This window comes from Stegodyphus dumicola, chromosome 2, assembly GCF_044657685.1.
Source record: "Stegodyphus dumicola isolate Sdum_Otavi_A_Nest chromosome 2, ASM4465768v1".
NCBI lineage: Eukaryota > Metazoa > Arthropoda > Arachnida > Araneae > Eresidae > Stegodyphus > Stegodyphus dumicola.
The window spans coordinates 253633440-253653884 of NC_140769.1; the positions used below are offsets into that span (position 1 = coordinate 253633440).

Below are 20445 nucleotides of genomic sequence, written 5' to 3' on the forward strand. Positions count from 1 at the left end.
ATACATCTACTTTAAGATGATGGTCAAAATTTTATAGGTTACAATTCAAAAATATTTTCAAAAAATTTATAAAAAATATTTAAAAAATACAAATTTTAAAAAATCGTAAAAAATGTGTGAATTATATTTGGAATAAACCTTAATTTTGAATTTTGGAAGACAAAATCAAGTAAGTTTAATAAAAAAAATAATAAAAAAAGAGATATTGATAAATACAGTCAAATGTCGTTAATTCGGACACCCATAATCCGGACCTCAAAGCTTCAAACTTTCTGCGCATGCGTCACGTTGACGATTATGTCAAATAGAATTTCTGATATATATTTATTAATACGTAAATGATCTACAAAGTGAAAGTATGTTTCGAAGTTCATTAAACAAAAAGTGGAATTGCTACAAAAAATGGATAAAGGCATATCCTTTGTTTATCTAAACTTTAACGTTTGTTTATCTAAACTTTGTTTATCTTTAACACCGCGGGGCCACGCAATGAATTGGAAGTTGATCTGTCAGCACTATCCTTATCTTCAGGGCAGATGTTTTTATTTTATTTGGCTTATAATTCCTTATTAAATGTAGTATTTCATCTCGATGTACTCCATCTTTGATATGATTTAAATCAAGTTCCTCGTAACTAAACAAGAAATTATGTCTGTTTAAAGAATTAAAGAGAATGTATTATCACATAAAAAACGAGGCAACTTAAACAACTTACATTGAAAGATATGTTTAATAAAGTAAACAAATAAATATTGAGATTTTTTTTTTTTTTTTTTTTTTTTTTTTTTTTTTTTGTAAATTTTGATACCCTTTAGTTAATTGTTCTTTATTTCATAAATTACGGTTTCATATTTTTAATTTTATAATTTCTGCATGCCATCTTACCAGATTTAAACTGATGATCTATAATCCGGAATCGCCGAAGTCCCGACGAGTCCGGATTAACGACTTTTGACTGTATATATCAAATTCAATTAACACTGAGGAGCTAAAATTTTGAGAGCTAATTTTTTAAAAACTACTTATGCGATTTTTACATGACTTGGCAGTTTGCTGTAATTTGAGTGGTAGAATCGAACTACGGAAAAAAATTGGCATGTCAATTCAGAAAAAGTCAGATTTTTTGGCAAAATACCTATATACAACACTATATATAAATCTAACACATATCCTAAGCCCTGCTTTCGAGACATGAAAAACACGTGTTGAATTTCGTCAATCAGCCCAGTAGAACAGAAGATAGACATCTGCCCCCCCTTTTTTTTTCTGCACAGTGTACACCTACTTGTAATGCAGTTATTTGATGAGAAGGAAAAGTGTCTCCCTTTTTCCTTTTCAGATTCTCTTGGAAGTCTATCTGCAGAATTTTCATCCAGTTAAGTCTCTTCATAGGATCAACTGAGGCAGCTGAAAAGAGCTGCTAAGATTTAGCAGCTGAATCCCAGTTTTAATGTAAGTATCCGTCTGTCAATGCATTGTCTTTATAGTGACATACAGGAATCTCAGCTAGTCAAAAGAAAAATCACTTTTGCTGCACAGCTGCCTATTTTTTTTTTTTTTTCCACTTTTATACAATCATTACCAAGACTTTGGTAAAAAAATAAAGTGCTGGTTTTCTGAAGTCTGGATTTTGGACTTTGCACTGTATAGCATTCTTTTTTCCCCTTTTAATTAGTTTCTCTTCATAGAAGTATACCCAGTTCAAAGAACATTCTGTCCCAAATGTTTCACATGTTTTCTGCCTTAAGTCCACTCACAGGGTAATTTTATATTTTATCAATAATGGGAAACAAAATTTTCCTGTTAAAATACTATTTTTCTTCCTAGGATGTTGCATACTGGTTACAAAGAATTAATACACACAAAAACTTAGGTATTTGCTTATTATTCATTAGTAGAAATTTTGACTGGCATGAAGTAACCTTAGAGGTGTTATGAATACAGCAGATCTCAGCTGCTGATTTTGGTATCAGGAATTATGGGTCTTCCTCTTTTCTAGTAATGCAAATTTCTTGAAGATTTTATTCTCGCTCTTCAATATTCTGTAATTCTGGGAAAAGCAAAGCTTCAGTTTTTCTTACTCAAATACAAAAAAACCCATGAACAACAACAACAAAAAAGAGGGGGAAGACAAAAATTCTCAAAGCTAACAGGGGGTTGGGAACATAAAAAAAACATGGCGAATATTCCGGATTCGATTACAACACACAGTTAGACAAGCATATTGGCAAGTTACTAAAATGGCACTAACTGGTATGATGATGAACTCAAATAATATGTAAATATTAAAAGTAATTTTTGAGCATTCAATATTTTTAAATCAGATTCACATATTTATATTAACCTATACAATAAAAAGCAACACCAAAAACAATATGTTATTAATAATCAAAAATAAATACCTTTCCTTGAGAAACTATTTCCTCTTGCAGATTTTTTGAAGCATGCACTAGAACTTTGATAGCCTTAAAAAAAAAAAAAAAAATCAAATGATAAATGTTAGAAATGTAAATGAAGCAAATTAAACATTGCATTGTCATGAGTACATAAAAAAATTCCAACACAATAAAAAGTTAAATTTTGCAAACAAATTATTTAGCAGATTAGGATTTATAAAATATTTAATGCACATTAAATAAGTCATAACCAATTGTATAAAATGTACTTATATATCACCAAAAATAATGCTTTCTCTCTCCCTCTCTCTATGTATATTCAATTTTCTTTATTCATATATCAAATGTAAAAGCAAATTCAATATATTTTTCAGGTCCTGCAATGAATGTTTCAAAATAAATTTTTACACATTTAAAATATTACCTTTTAAAATTCCTTCAGGGATTTTAAAACATCCTGTCACTCGTTCTCACTTAGTTACTACTTTCTGTTAATCTGAATGGCCTGAACTTATTCTATTTGTCATTTATTTTCAAATCACAGTCACTTTGAGGATTCTCAGCTGAATTACTTAAAGATTTAAACTTACTTCTAATTAATTTATGACTATTTTTTTTTAAATTTTGGTTACTAATTATCAACATATGACACAAATTTGCAATCAGTGTACTTTAAAAAACTTTTAGTAAGTCTAGATCAGCAGTATTCAAATTTTATTACAATTTGACTATAAAAATGCAAATTACTCCTAAAAATCAATTTCATGATTGTAATCAGAGAATCGACAATTAGTTATACACCACCAATTTAGATCACTTATGATTTTTATTCAAATTGCTACCCTACTATAAATTTTTCAATTTGGACAATGCGACCCTACTTGCAGTCGCAACCCATAGTTTGAATACCACTGGTCTAGATCATAAATATGACTTTCAAAATATGCAATCACACTTTTTATAAGTATGAAAACATAAATTAAGATTTTTCATATATTTATCATCCATGAATGGATGAACAAAGTATCTACATACAGATTATCTGTGTATCACCCAACAATTTTTAAATGATTTTCTGATATTCTTATTTAAAGAATTTGGGAAAAAAATGCATGACTTGATAAAATGAATCTTTTTGCTAACAGATAAAATAAAATTAAAAGACTGTCATGTTAGTTTACGTCTGAACAAACAGTATCTCCTAATTGCATACAGGAAGTTCTGCAATGAAGAGATTAAAATGCAGCCCAACTGGAATAGTGGTTAGTGATACTGAGTGCTGTAACAAAGGGCCTGGGTTCAAATCCTGGAGAAGGCATGAATATTTCTAAATGTATAGCATCTGTGCAGCACAGGGGCACTCTAAATATGTGGCAAGCCAAAAATCCTTTCGAAAGGTTGGTAGTAGGGAAAAGGATAGCAGCCACTCGGACCCATCCCTCTGGCACGTTCTCCATCAAAATTCAGGGCAGAATTGAGCAAAATTGTACTGTCACCTGTATCATGTTCAATGTTCTCGCCAACGACAGGCGCATCTTGCATTACTTGCGATGATGAATTCAGTGGGTTTGTTCTGACATTACTATCACACAAGTGAGATAGTCACAACAACAACACACAGATTAAAACCAAAATCGCAATTAATTTCAGTGTTCAGATTTCCTTTCGCTATCTATTTTCATTTTAAATGGACATAGAATGGATATTTTATATTGCACATACAAAAACTTTCTTCATTAAAACAGTCCAATTTTAAACTAGTGTGACGGGAAGGGGGGGGGTTATTTTGAAATCATTTATTAGTAAAGGCATAAGAGAGTACTTTATGTAACTCTCCACATCAGATGTCTAGCAAAAGAGAAGGATAATAATTTAAGGTTCAAAATTCTGGTCGAGACTTTGGAATAGGATTATTATGCAACAAAATTTAATGGCAGGTAATATTAAAGTAAATTAATATTAAATTAAAATATTAATATAATATTATAGTTATCTAATTATGAAAAAATCTAATATACAATAAATTTAAAAATACCAAGAACTATCTTATATTTGTGAACATCAGTTTCAAAACTTGTAGAAAAATTTAATATTCATAAAAATTAAAGAATTTAAGAAAATTTGCCAAAAACTTTCATTAATCAAAGTTATATATATGAAATGTTTACGTTATGATATATGAAATATGAAAGTTACATATACGAAATGTTTTTTGAAAACTTTGTTTTCGAAGAATATGATTGCTTTCGCGTTAAAAAAAATCAAAACATTAAAAAATATATAATATTTTATTATTTACAAAACCAAATATTTTACCTGCATTAGACTTGTACATGAATCTAAAATTTTACTGTTCACTTCCAGTTTCATACCGGAATCCCCTGCTCTGCTATTAGTTAACATATCCTAAAATAAAAATTTATTTTGTCAAATTAGTTAATTTTGTAAGAACTAAAAACAATAAAAAATATTCAAATGACCTTTAAATTCTTTTTTGGTGGGGGTTTTGCATATTTTTTTAAGAGACAAAAACTGAAAAACAGTCAATGATATATATATATATATATTGTTACATCAGTTCATGACATGACAATAGGTGTAGGAATACACAACTTTTAAATCAATAATATCACAATTAATTGTAATCTGGTTTTATACTTATTTACAGACTGATATATGAAATTTGTGACTATACCTTCTTCTCCCTCACATATGATGAAATTACTCACAAACATCTTTCTGTGCAGGGAAATAACACCCCTACCTGTAAGCTACCATACCTGTAAACAAAGCTACCCTACCTACATCCCTACCTTACTATAAAATGCTTCATGTCAGGACAGCTGTTTTGATCTAATCAATTAGGCACAAGGCTACAGTAGTCGGGTTCCCAGGATCTGAACTTTGACAACAAAGCAGAAGGCCAAAGGATAGTGACCTTTCACAAGCATTCGCTGTCGGCAAACATCACTATTATTATTGATCCATTCTGCCTTCAGCCTCCTTGGGTGAAGGCTGCTCTGTTTCTGCTCTCTCTGATAGATGGAGAACAGCCATGATCTTTTGCCTTCGGGCATTGCTATTCCTCCAGATAAAACTTCCACTACAGATTGGAGTCTGCCTATTAATATTGCCGAAACGAATATGGACATTTCTTCTATGGAGAATGGAAACACGGATACACCTGACTTTGACTACGAAAAAGGCCGCATTGGATACTACAATTGAAATAAAACAACTAGAAGCAAGCATCGAAAAAAACAGACAGCTTAAGATTCAAATGGATGCTGTACGAGCCATTTCAGACCCAGATCAGCACACTCCTATCCTGGCCAAGAACATTCGAGATATGAAGATGATGCTGGAGCACCTGAAGGGTAAGATGGCTTCTTATACCTCAAAGTGTGCTAGGAACTTCCTAGACAGCCTTGCAAATAACTTAAACGCTAACTTAAACCTTAATGCTAAGCGAAAGCAGCATCACATTTCAGATAATTCTGATGATAATTCAAAAACTGAGGATGGCTTTGTTAAGCCCACTAAATATGCCAAACAAATCCAAAAAACCAACAGCCAACCAGACATTATTACCAAATATACGTTTAGTCTACTAGACTCAACTAACAATATTCTTCACCACACCCAGACTGCAGTTAACACCACAAATCAACCATCCACTTCAGATCAAAACTCAGACCACTCACAGAATCAGCACAATCAAAATCTGTACCACCAGTTATGGTTAAGTGCCTGACGATTAACAAATTTAACCCATATTTAAAATTTTTAGCAGATCAAACAAAAGCTAAATTCTTCGGCAAAATCAGTGGAAAATTTCTTAAAATTTTACCTAACACCTCTGATGATCACAGAACACTTACACAACATCTGAAAGACAAACATGTCGAACACTACATTATTAACCCCAAACACCAACACCCTGTAAAAGCTGTTATCAATGTACACCCCATTGACATAGAAATTACAGAAATTAAGGATATCCACACAGAAGAAGGCTTCATCGTCCACAAAGCTGTACAAATAACACGTAACAGAACACGACAAGTTTTGCCTTTATTCCAGATACAAATACTACCCTCACAAAATGTAGAACATATCAAATGACACAATCAGCATTTCTTAATTATTTATTAATTTCTTAATGCAATAAATACATGTAAAATAATAAGTTCTTTCATGTAGAATTTTAAGTTCATTAATGACTAAGTTGACTATCAAGAAATTTTAAAATGTGAATTAACAACATTATACCTGTATTTTTTGAGCTGCTTCTTCAATATCTTGATCCATTTGCTTCAGTTCTTTTTCAATAATATCACCCAATTTCTGTGTTTGATCTTGAGACATGTTAGGCACCAAAACTTCCATAATTTTCATTGTATTAGTAGTTTCACTCGAAATTTTATTGAATATGCTGAGAACTTCACTTTTCGAAGCTACAATATAAAAAGTTTAACAGTCAGTCCACAGCAATATTCTGTACAGAAAGAAGACAAGTTTAAGTTATATTCTTGTTATTTGATTCAATAAATCAGATGTAAATAATTAGGCACTTAAAAGTAACATAAAATGCATAAAGAAATTGCAGTAAAATTTCTCATTGATCAATAATCACATATTTTGAATAATCACAAACATTATATAAAAGTAAAAAAAAATTCTACCTTTGTTTCGCAACATCTTGAACAAATTTAATCCTTCTAGGCCTAAATGTTTACACGACAAAGCAAGCTCTGAAAAGGAAAAAATAAATTTATATTTTAAAAGACTGATATTTCAAAAGGAAAATAAATTTGTTTTTCACAAGATTTAATAACATTGCATTTTACAAGATTGTAAATACATAGCAACTAGAAGGACTAGGAAAAATCACACGTCATTTTACCAGCAAAAATTTCTCCATACTTAGAAAAATATTAAATCCTGCTCAATATACTATGCCTCTGGAATATTACTGAAATATTTCAGATATGCCATTTCAATAACATTTCGATGTCTATAAAACACAACTAAGATTACATAAAAAATTAGGATCTTACATACTCTCCCATCGACAGTGTAACTGTACCAAGCAGCACGATTTAACACAAATTATGGATAAAACTCATAATATCTACACTTTTGCTTGATGTAACCCCGACTCAATAAAACACCATTTGTTTTTTATGAACAAAGCTATGAATTAACTATTACTTTACATGTATTTTTTACCCTGTATTAGCATCCAGAACATTAAATCATATCAACTCTTGAAATACAGAGCAACAGTATAGTCAAACAAATACATGTATCTGTAACCACTAAAGAGTTAATTTTAATCTTCATACTACCATTAAACAATATGCATTGCCTATGCAAATGGATTACACATAACTCCTTTCCCAAATAATTTTTTAATTGTTTTACTGATGGAAGTATAGATTTGTAATACTTCAACATATTTCAATTTAAACGTACATATAAGCACAAATCAGAACTAATAATTTTAGAATTTTACATTTATAGAATTTTACTTCCATATAAGTTTTTATCAGAAAGAGAAGAAAAACAATGGGAAAAAAAATCAATAAATACATCAATAATTATGTTGTTATATATTATTTGTTTATGAAATATAGTATATATGAAGGTACATACCATTTCAGATTATACCAAATATATAAAAGCAATATTAAAATTCAGAGCAGAAATTCATTAGAACTTACGATCGCCTTGCTCAATATTTGGTGAAGCATTGGAAGTAGCCTTCCCTTCTATCAAGACGTTGGATAACAGATGTGCAAAAAAAGTGGTGGACTGAAGAATACCTTCAATATCTAAAAATCATTAAAAAAGTCAAAGGTAAAGAATGCCTAAAAATTCAAAGGCAAATTAATGCATTTAGTTAGATTTCCTAGATTACCAGTATTCTTCAAACTGAAGTATAGTTGTGTCCCATTACTTATTAATTCAGTAACTATAATTTCATGTATGCTTATTCTACAGCCTAATTTTTTTTTGGGGGGGGGGGATTTGAGAAATAAATAGTTCATAAGATATAAATTGAGAACATGGATATTAATATGGTGAAATGCAATATTTCGAAAGCACCCAATATTATCATAATTCAATCCTCACAAAAACAAGACATACTATATAAGTATAATTTGGATTCGTACTTACTGAGCGCCTCAAAGCAATTTTATATGGCCCACAAATCTATTTCAGTTATGCATTTATTGCAAATATAATGTGCAAAGATTTTAAGATTTTAATTATTTAAGGCCTGAGTTTTACATTATTTTCATTACCATTAAAACCTAACATGAATAATGGATTATAAAATCTATAAATTGAGCTATTTATAATGTGATATAAATCTTATTCAAATATTTGAAGATACAGATTTCATTAACTTTTATTCATAATTATCAAAACATAACTACACTCAATTCGAATTTTATACTAAAAATAACATCTTTGTTTTGGAACACATCTATATGTGAACAGATTTTTTTTTCACAGCTGAAAGTTAATAAGAAAGGAAACTTGACTGACTGATGAGCATTTATAATCTGTGATAAAGATAATTTTTAGCAATTTTTTCCCACTGTATGGACATAAAATTTTGTATTAACATACAAAATTCATAATTAGTTGCATATAAGCATATTTATTTTAAGTACTGAAGAAAAAGAAACTGAGTTGTCATTACTTATTCTCAAGTTTTATTTTACTTGGAAGTTTTCTTCGAAAACTTTCTTAATTTATTTCCTGAAATATCTGAAAGTTTTCAGAATTTGTTTATTTTAAATTTAAATTAAATTATTTAATGATTAGTTAAACATATTAAAATAATTTGAGATAATGTCAATCTGAAATATTAATATTTAGCTGGAAATATATTTGAATTACAAAATGTAACCAACAAAAATGTCTTCCAGGTACTAAACTTTAGATTTTCGAGAGAAAATAAATATGAATTTGAATTTTTCCCTTGCCTTTTAATTATTATTTATGTATATTTTGATTAATAATTAGCAAGCAAACAAATTCTGAAGTTTATAATTTAGATAATTCCAAGTTTATAATTTAGATAAAATACTTTCATTTCGATAAAAAAATTTCAATTTTACTGTTAAAATAAAATTATCAAATTCCATCTGCTGTTTTTGGGTCATGCATTCGGCCCACAAGCAATTTGAGTTTCAGCCCACTGCTCTACAGTATACACCCTTTTGTACTTATATGACAGCAAAGCATTCTGACAATTTAATACGAGGGGGAGTCAAATGAAAACCATAATTATTTTTTTTAATATTTTTTATTGGTCACACAGGGAACAGAAGTAAATCACTTTTCAACATAGTCTCCTCCTCCTTCAATGCAAGTTCGCTAGTGCTTCGGAAGAGCCTGAATACCTGCAGGAAAAAAAGTCTTTTGGGTGATGGCGCAACCACTCGTGCACCGCGTTGCGTACCTCTTCATTGGAGTGGAACTTCCTGCCGCCCATTGCTTCTTTGAGCGGACCAAACAGATGGAAATTGCTCAGTGCGAGGTCTGGCCAGTAAGGGAGATGTGGGAGGCATTCACATTTCAGGTCTGTGATGGTCGCAACCGTTGCACGCGCTGTATGGGGCCGTGCATTGTCGTGTTGCAGCAGCACACCAGCTGACAGCAATCTACGTCATTTCGTTTTGATGGCAGGCCAGAGATGATTTTTTAGGAGGTCCGAGTGCGTAGCACTCGTCACAGAGGTTCCTCGTGGCGTGTAGTGTTCCAAGATGATGCCCTTTTTGTCCCAAAAGAGAGTCAGCATAACCTTCCCTGCAGACTGCTGAGTCCGAAACTTTTTGGGTTTCGATGATGAGGAATGGCGCCACTCCTTGCTCGCTCGCTTTGTTTCAGGCTGATGGTAATGCACCCATGTTTCGTCACCAGTGACGATTCGTGACAGGAAGGCATTACCGTCACATTCAGCACGCCACAAAAGGTCTTCGCACGCATCAACACGTCGCTGTTTCAGTTCAGGCGTCAGTTGTCGGGCACCCATCTTGCAGACACCTTATGAAACTGGAGAACATCATGCACAATATGATGTGCCGATCCATGACTCATGTGTACACATGCTGCAATTTCGTCTATTGTCACATGGCGGTTTTCCAAAACGATGGCTTCAACGGTTGAAATGGTCTCTGGAGTCACTATGCGGCGAGCCTGGCCGGGGTGTGGAGCATCGGTTACGGACGTAACACCATTTGCAAATTTCCGGCACCATTCATAGATTTGTGGCTGTGACAAACATGCATCTCCATACTGAACCTTCATTCACCTAAAAATGTCAATCGGTTTCACACCTTCACTTCGCAAAAACCGAATCACAGAACGCTGCTCCTCGCTGGTGCATGTGGCTAGCGGGGCTGCCATTTTGGAACTGTTGTTGCGCTGGTGTTTGTGCATCTATCGGCTGCTGCCACCTATGAGACATCCGGCATACTATCGCAAACAGGCATGCCAACTTACAGCTCACTGGCGCCATATGCGGATTTTTATTTCTACTTTTATGGTTTTCAGTTGACTCCCCTACGTATGACTTTCAAAATGATGAGTGAAAAATACAGTTCTCATACTATATAGCATAACACACTATTCCAAAGGATGATAAAAATAAGATTGTCTCATTCCTAGTACTAATAACGTAAGAGCAATTTCCAAGTATGTTTTGTGACCTTTATTATGGTAAATTCAGAAGCTAAAGAACTATGATAATACTTTAATGATGAAAACAGGCTGAATGCTAGAAATAAGAGGGGAAGAAAGACTAAAAAAAAAAAAAAAATATGGGGTTTGAAATCATTACCCCAGACTGCTTACTAATCTTATATATACATATGTGTGGCTTAAGTATTTGTTGCCAATAGTTTATTGGTTGCTTGCATAACTGTAAATTGTTTTATTCCTCATGCAGTGCAGCGCGTGATGAATATTATGAGAGAGCTAAGCCAGAAAAATTAAAAATACAAGAGCATGTGCATTTAACATTTAATAAATAAATTTAACATCTAGATATAATAGAATTCAGAAATATGCAACCAGCAAAAACTGGCAACGATGAAAAACAAATAAAATGAAATAAATAAATATCTTTATTATATGCGGCTTAAGCATCTGTTTGTCACCGATAGTTTATTGGTTGCTTGCGTAACTGTACTAGCCAATGGGGTCAAGTTGCCACGGCACAGGGTTGCCGTTTCAATTGAGACATAGACAATTTCGTTAAAATTTGCCTTTGCTATGACCATCAATAAGTCTCAGGGCCAAACGCTTAAGCATGTTGACATTTTTTTTTACTTGAGCCTGCATTTGGACACGGTCAACTTTATGTTGCTTGTTCAAGTGTTCGTGAAAGAACGGACATAAAATTAAAAATAATGGATGGTCCTCTGTAAGGCAAGCTTAAAAATGACGGAAAGATCTACAAAAGAAATGTTGTGTGCAAAGAGATCTTTGATATGCGAATTAAGATTTTATTATTTAAATCACTGTTATTTATTGAGCTAGCGGTGGCTCTTACGAAAGGTACCACCAGTGGTTTCCTTCATTGCACTCTACTTTAAAGCAATTAAGCAAGTAAAAGGGGGAAACCTCGTAAACAAAGGGGCGTCCTCGCGGCCTGCCCTGGGTAATTCAGTTTGAATTAGCAGACACCTTTGCACAAATCCTTTTAATCATTTTAATTACAATTTGTGATATCTAAAACATCCCCGTCATTTCGCATGATCGCCATATATTCATAACCATCAAAGTGGGATCTAAGCTTAGAGTTTGAAAATTTGAGTTCCATGAAACCCGAAAATACTTATAAGCTTCTGTGGTAAATATTTCCATTTCTTGTAATTGGTTACATTGGCCCAAAATTATCACATAGATGTATAGAAAGGAGTTTTGGATGCATTCAAATTGCTATGCTGTTACTTTGCTTCCCTTTCACCCCAAATAAGTGATATCATGAATACTGAATCCTTACATATGAGTTAAATTGAAATATTCAGTCAATTAACATTTTTAATATGCACCATCCACCAACTTAAAATAATCTTCAAGATGGTTTAAGCTCAACCATTGACTATTCAATTCTCTTTGGTGATCACAATGAAAACATGTCTTGGGTTAAGAATTTTATTTTATTTAATGTGATGTCATTCTTCTCTTTAGCAATGTTATATCTGCTCCCATTTTTTTTTAATTATTCAGCTAGCAAAAACTTTAAAAGTATATTACCAGTTAACTTTATCCATTATAAATGATACTGAAAAGTATTGACAGTAACCACCTACTGTCACCTAAATAAAATTTAGTTACCATCTACCATGTAGCCACACAAATTAAATTGATTTCTTCAATCTGTCTTGAAATCATGACGCCACCAAAATATTAAAAGATTTACAAAATAGGAATGCAACATTGTAGTTTTGTTCAATTTAATAACCTGAAGGAATTAATTAGTCACAAAACTACATAAATTGCCCTGAAGGATAAAACTACTATTGAATGAAAACATTACACATCAATCAATAATTTTCTCTAAAATAGAACTGTTAAGGTTAAATGTAATAATCATTTATCTGGAAGTTACAAAATAAGTCTTACAAGGCCTACACTAAACTCTACATCATTCCCTTACTTATTACTGGTATGAAATGATATGTAAAAAAGTGTTACAGTATCAATCTACTTGCAATATAATTTTTCAGTAGATTCCAAAAATCTTGAGCTATTTATCTAAATTATTTTTCTTGGTTTCTCATTCAAAATTAGTAGCAACAAATGAAACACTACATCACATAATAACCCTTCAAATGACACTATGGCAGCTTGGTGGCTGCATTATATGTGCTGATAAAAAGAGCAGACAGGTTCATCTAATCTGATATTTGGTTCTTCTCTTGTCCAGAAGATCAAAAAAAAGTATTTCACATTATCTAAAATATAACTGAACCAAACAAGGACATTTAAATATAACTCAACCAAACAAGAACATTTAAAGTCAACACTTCTCAGATTTGAATTATACCAGGAAGACATTTGCTAGAGTCCAAATCTCATTCTGTATTTCCTGAAGGTGTATGAATTAACATATTTATCTAATAATACAGTCACACTCTTCTATATAACAAACTAATTTATGCCCAAATTATTTCTATCATAAATACAAACCTCTGAAAAAAATTTTTAAACTATACCTATTTAAATGCTTTTATAATTATTAAAATGTTGTTTGATATTGTAAAAATAACCATGAAACTGTTTCTTCTAAAAATCGACTGAGCAAAGTCTGTACAGGGTATAAAATTTCAGGATCATTTTTGATGTGATCTACCACTTAAACTTTTTTTATATATAATATATCAACAAAAAGGGTAAATTGTTGACTGTTAATTGAAAAATGTTGCTTTTAAATCAAAAACCTACTCTTGAAAATATTTGAGAAAAAGTACTATGACATCACGCATTTTCAGAATATTAGAGGCATAATGTACATCCTCTGTCATAAAAGTTCCAGGACAAAGGTCGTAAAAAAAAAAAAAAAAAATAGAAAATTGCATTTACCAAATAATGATCATAGCTGCTATCAAAGTAGTCTCCTTGGCTATCTATATACAATTGCCAATGTTTCTGGAGATTTTGGAAGCAAGTGTGGAAATCTTCAACTGCGATTCTTGCAAGCTAATTTGTCACAACCCACTGGGTATCTGCAATAATCTTGATGAAGCTTTCATTTCTTTCAGTCACCTTTTCACTCACAGAAACTAGGAAAAAATCACAATAATCTTTGACACAAATGTGGGATCATGTTCGGCTCTATCCAATAGTTTAGCAGAAATTCTTCATCTTTCCTCTTTCTGTTCATCTGTTAGTGAATGAGGGATGATTCTTGCATTAAGTTTCCGTCTCCCTAAATCTTTGCATAAAATCTTGTGACACACATCTTGATTTAAATTTAGTTCTTGAGATATCATACACACAATTACAAGACAGTCTTCTTGCAATAACTGTTTTACACACTCCACATTTGGTATGTGCTATAGACAGGTGATCACCTCTGGGATAATCTTGCACTGAATCTCTGTTTTCACGAAACCTTTTGTTCCACTCAAAAATACGACTTCTTAAAAGTGCCTTATGTTCCATGTTTCACAGGGGGTTTTCCCAAGCTTAATCCAGAGATAATATTCACAATACTATTTGTTACCAATGAGCAGTCATTGAGTCACCTTAAGGAATGCAACAACAATCCAAACAGTGGGTTGCTAAGCACAGTCCTATACCTAGTAAGTATGCATGGAAACATGACCAAGGTCATGTCAAGTAAGAATAAATACCAGGTAACATAAAAACAACATTTGTTCCTTTTTAGTACTGTAAACTCAGAAATAATAATAAAAAAATTTGTCCTGGAACTTTTCTGACAATGGATGTAATTCAAAATTATTTTAAAAAGAAAGGAACAGCTTTATTGCTGAGGCATATTATTTGAATTACCATAATTTCGCACGCATAGTCCGCAGACACGATTTTATATAAAAAAAATTTTAAAAATTGTCAGATAGTTCGCACCACCGGATAGTCCGCGGACTATACGTCCGAAATTACGTTTTTTTAATACGGCAATATTCCCATGCTTTTTAAACACATCCTTTTGTTTGCGCCAATTTCTCACCGCTTTCTCGTCCACTTCAAAATAACGGGGTAAAATCCTAGTATAGCTGCAGCCTTGGCGCAACTTTGAAAATTATCGCCAACACCAAAAATGATCCAAAGAACGTCTATATATATACTATACACGCATAGTATATATACTACATACATAGTATATACTATGTTTAACTATATATTTTCTTTGAATGACCCATTAACTACTCATCGTATATGTCCCGTTTTCACTGCTCATCATAAAGTCGCCAAAAGTAGTCAAATCCGGTGTGCACCGGATATTAGGATTAAACCAATAAGGGCCCGCTTCTCTATTTCCATTTTTTTCAGTTTTCTCAACTACCTCTCAGCAGTAAAACTCCGGCGATGTTTCATCAACGTTATCGAAGATAAAAGACAAAATACGAAAACAAAATACCGTGCAACGTGCTATTCTTGTGATAAGTGGTAATGAAATGTGACCTTCGACTCCACTCACTCGGTGTTGCCAAACCACGCTATAAGTAAATGAATCACGCTTTTTTTTTGTACTCCAGGTACTTGCTACTATGGCTCCTAAAAACCGAGTTGACGCATCAACTACTTTTCCCCCTCCCGGCAGTTGCGCTAAAGCAGTGCGAAGGCAAAGAATATGTATTATAGACAGACATTCTTTGCTCTGGTTGCGCTAAGTGAATGCTCATACAAGACTTTCTTTGGCTCATATCCCGGTATCGCTTGACACGCCAGCCTCGATTTTAGGAGCTCTACTTGCTACTACTAATTCGTTCTGCACTATGATCTATGGTTTACTATACGATACATACGAATGTTTTCTTAGAATCCCACGCGTTTTTTATATTTGATCATCGGCAGTTCACAACAGCGTATTTTTTAAATTTCAACAATTTTAACCGTGAACAACCAGCGTATTATCCGCACTGGTGGATAGTCCGCAGCTTCAAAAATTCGCATTTTAAACACAGATAGTCCGCGGACTATACGCACGAAATTACGGTAAGAATCTGAAACTTGAATCGAAAAAATGTTACAAGTATATCAAAAAGAGAAAGTGAGAGAGAAAGGATGGAGAAATAAATTAATAAAACCAAAGCTGCAGTACCTTCAAGAAGGGGAAGGGGATGGAAAAGAAACTTAAATGTTGTCTTATTTGAAAAATACTTCTTTAAAAAATATGATTCCTTTTATAAAATTTACATATTGGTAACTGCTTAGTGTTACGATTAGGTGAAAATTAAATCCAGAAATATAGGGTACAAATATGCTCATAAAAGATACAAATGTTACTAACATTTTTCAAAAAGTTTGAGAAAAGCTTAGGCAACCCCCCCCAAACAAATTGCTATTGTCCTTTGATATGCTGAATAGAAATGCTCTTTTAAATAAAACACCAATTTACAAACAGTTCAATGATTTTAAGTGTGCACTGAAAAATGAACCACATGGTAGATGACCATCAGCACTGTGAAATGAAGATACAGACACCAAAAGTAAAAAAAAAAAAAAAAAAAGTCTCATCAGAGACATTAGTTCATTCATCACACTATGGATCCCAATTAAATTTCTAATGGGTTAGTGAACACAATTCTGGTTGTTGAGTTTGGAATACAATGAATGTGTTGAGTTTGGAATACAATGAATGTGTTGAGTTTGGAATACAATGAATGTGTAAAGCTTATTTTTTTAATTTCCAAAACAATCTGTTTGAAAGATAAAAAGCAGATCCCACTATTTTAGACAAAATGACATCAAAGGACAAGATATGAATCTATAGGACATGTCAAGGAAGTTTATTCAAAATGGTATACTACTTCTTTGCTTTGTGCCAAAGAAATCTTAACCCAAATACAAAATTTACCCCTCCCCCCCAAAAAAAAACAAGTACAAAATTCTTTTGACGGTTTTTTTTAACAGTAATTGTACATTATATTTGTCTGCTTCTTGGTTCAGTAACTAAACTATAGAATATAGATGTCCTCCACTACTTGTATGAAGTTCCAGGCCAAAAGTGCACCAGTAGAAGTGTAAAAACTGTTAGCGCAAAAATCTCCTGAATAAATGGACTACCAACTTATTTCTGCCACAGGATAACTCTCTGAATCCTATTTCTACAGTTATGAGGCTAAAATATGATACAGCAGCATTCTTACTCATATAGCATTACTCCATGTGACTTTGCCAGTTTTTATTACTGAAGAAATATCTTCATAGTTACTATCTCTAATTCATGCTAGAAATTCAATGTAACACCATGGTGATCCCGGAGTTTATCATAAGTAATAGAATAAGAACTTTTTCAAGGCTTTCAAAGACTGCTGGAATAAATATACATGTGCAGAGAAATGACATCTCAGGAGTGAGATTGTTTCATAAATTAGCAAAAGAAATATGAAATTCTACCAGATAAATCAGACTCACATACAAGGAATATAAAATTGTGTTATGCACTGTATTTTATTCATCTAGACAAAGCAATATAATGTTCTGTGGTTTATTATTATTGTCCCTATTGGCCATGACTTGCACCTTTTGTCCTTACTTTTGCAACTGTCACCTGTTTTCTAAATTTCTCTGTCTCCCTCTCAATATTTCTCTTAATTTTTATATGTTGGCAGACAACAGATTCATATAAAATTTTCTCTACCTTCTCACATTTATAAGATTCCCATATGCTTTTTAACCAGACTAATTATTTTTATATAAGAATATTAAAAAATTTCTCCAATGACTAAAATATTAAACATTAATTCAAAATCACACTTAATAGAAATTAAAAAAGAACTGACCTTCTGGGTTATCTGCAAATTTTAAGTATGAACTTTCAAACTGTTCTGTTGTTACAGTGATATTCCCTAACTGCTGCAGAAAGTATTCTATATATAAAAAAAAAAAAAAAAAAAAAAAAAAAAAAAAAAAAAAAAAAAATACTGAACTTCATTACAAATGTAGCAAATACTGTGATCTTGAAATAAAAGAACATCCACACTTTAAAAATATGCTATACCAGATATCCCTGTAGCTCAGTAAAAAATTACTACAAAATAAAGTATAAATTGAGCAAAAATATAGTAAAAATAAATGCAGATATATAAGATTCCAGTTCAAAATTTTTCAATCGTCTTAAAAAAAGGGGCTGAAGTAGAGAGAGGACAAAAAAGAAAGACTGCACAGAAAGGCTTTATTTAATAAAATATATATTAACAATTATTTATGCAGGTGTTAAGCCAAAAAGTAAATTTCACTTAATAAAAAAGGGGCATTTTGATGACTGTAGTTGATAAAACTTTCCTTACAAAAGTTCAGCAATAGTTCAAACAATAGTTACAACAGTTCAGCAAACTTACAAAGTTCAGCAACATGGCAGTTAGAAATTGTCTGTCATTACTCTTAAACATTTGATTATCTAATTAATGATAAAGCATGATCTCCTACACGAATAAAAATCTAAGGAATACATTATATAATTATCACATATCAAACATCAAACAAGCATGCACAGTTTTAATTTTCCATGACCAGTAATAAGGAATTATATAAGTAACACAGGCACAGAAGAAAAATGTGTGAAATACTGTATTTAAGTATACCATTTTATTGCTTGGACATCTGTACTGTTTTATTTTATCAAGTTTATAACTCAAGTTAAACTTCTAAAACATCTATTTTAACCGATAATTATCAGCAACTTCATGTTATCTGACCATCACTTAGTCTCATTTGTCAAATAATCCGGAAACTAAAGTACTAAAAATATACTTTTGAAAAATGACCTTTGATTTAATAAAGAAAAAATTAATGCTTTAAATTGAATCTTCCCGATTTAAATCAAATTTTAAACTCTGTAACCCAACTAATGATGGTCTCATGATGGCAGAAATTTTTGTGTTTCTAAATACATCCAAAGAAGTGAAAATACTTGTGTCAAGAATTTCTCTTTACATGATAAACCTAACCACATATGAAAAAATAAAAGCATCATTATAAAGTTTGAAAAACAGAAAAGACTACATAAAAAAAAAAAAGACTACAGAACATCAACAATATTACTATAAAAGCATATCAGTAAGAACTACAGTCAAAACTCGTTAATTCGGACACCCATAATCCAGACCTCAAAGCTACAAACTTTCTGCGCATGCGTCGCGTTCACGCATGCGCACAGGTGTTTAAGTGTGCGTGTAAGACCTTTACGGCTGCGAATATGTCTGTGCGCATACGCGTTTAATGTGTAATAAAGGTATAAGCTAAGCTAAAATTATCTAATTCAGTTAATGTTGCAGATTGCGTTGTTCCTTAATCTTCGAATTGGATCCGGCTTATTATTTTTTGCAGACTGTTAGAGCAATTTCATAAAAGTAAGCTTGAACTTTTAATTATGTCAAATAGAATTTCCGATGTATATTTACTAATATGTAACTTATATCTACAAAGCGAAAGTATGTTTTGAAATCCGAAATCTGTTTATCAATTTCACCCCGTGGATTGGAAGTTGATCTGTCAGCACTATCCTTATCTTCAGGGCAGATGTTTTTATTTTATTTGGCTTATAATTCCTTACTAAGTGTAGTATTTCCTCTCGTCTTTGATATGATTTAAATCAAGTTCCTGGTCATTATAATTCGCTTCCGATAGTGAAGAAAGTGACCCAGAGGTTATTGAAAACGAAAACATTTCGATTGACTAATTAGTCGGTATTCTCAATACAGCAACTATAGGACTTGAACAGCGGAACTTTGTAACTAAACAAGAAATTATGTCTGTTTAATTAAATTAAAGAGAAAGTATTATCACATGAAACGAAGCAACTTACATTGAAATAAATGTTTAATAAAGTAAACAAATAAATATTAAGTTTTTTCTTTTTGTAAATTTTGATACCCTTTAGATCATAATTGTTCTTTATTTTATAAATTACGGTTTCCTATTTTTAATTTTGTAATTTCTGCATGCTATCTTACTAGATTTAAACTGATGATCTATAATCCGGAATCGCCGAAGTCCCGACGAGTACGGATTAACGACTTTTGACTGTACTATGTTTATGGAAACAGAAAGGTAGTAAAAAAAGACAAAGGTTAAGAATATTAAATGAAACAAAATCATTGTATTTACACATAAATAAATTCTGTATTATTTATACTTTTTTCAAATAAATATAATTTTTTTCAAATTTATATAAGCAATTGTATGCATGCATGATGTCTGCTTTACCTGGAGCACAGTTATTAACAGATAAAGCAGGACTATCGAGATCATCAACTGCAACCTGAACAATATGCTCAGCTTCTTTTAACACACAATCTGGAAAGAAGAACGATTTAGTCTTTTAATACAT

The 20445-nt window shown here is 31.9% G+C and overlaps 1 protein-coding gene across 1 annotated transcript in view; it reads right to left on the reverse strand.

Annotated features, from left to right (window-relative positions):
• Hip1 (Huntingtin interacting protein 1) overlaps positions 1 to 20445 on the reverse strand; it is a 100899-nt gene that overhangs the window by 22993 nt on the left and 57461 nt on the right. Inside the window, exons 20-26 of the mRNA XM_085812047.1 lie at positions 20322 to 20411; positions 17897 to 17983; positions 8123 to 8233; positions 7082 to 7150; positions 6669 to 6853; positions 4713 to 4802; positions 2403 to 2465 (exon numbers count right to left, since the gene is read on the reverse strand). Of these exons, the coding sequence (XP_085668173.1) occupies positions 2403 to 2465; positions 4713 to 4802; positions 6669 to 6853; positions 7082 to 7150; positions 8123 to 8233; positions 17897 to 17983; positions 20322 to 20411 (695 nt within the window). The remainder of the gene's footprint in view (positions 1 to 2402; positions 2466 to 4712; positions 4803 to 6668; positions 6854 to 7081; positions 7151 to 8122; positions 8234 to 17896; positions 17984 to 20321; positions 20412 to 20445) is intronic.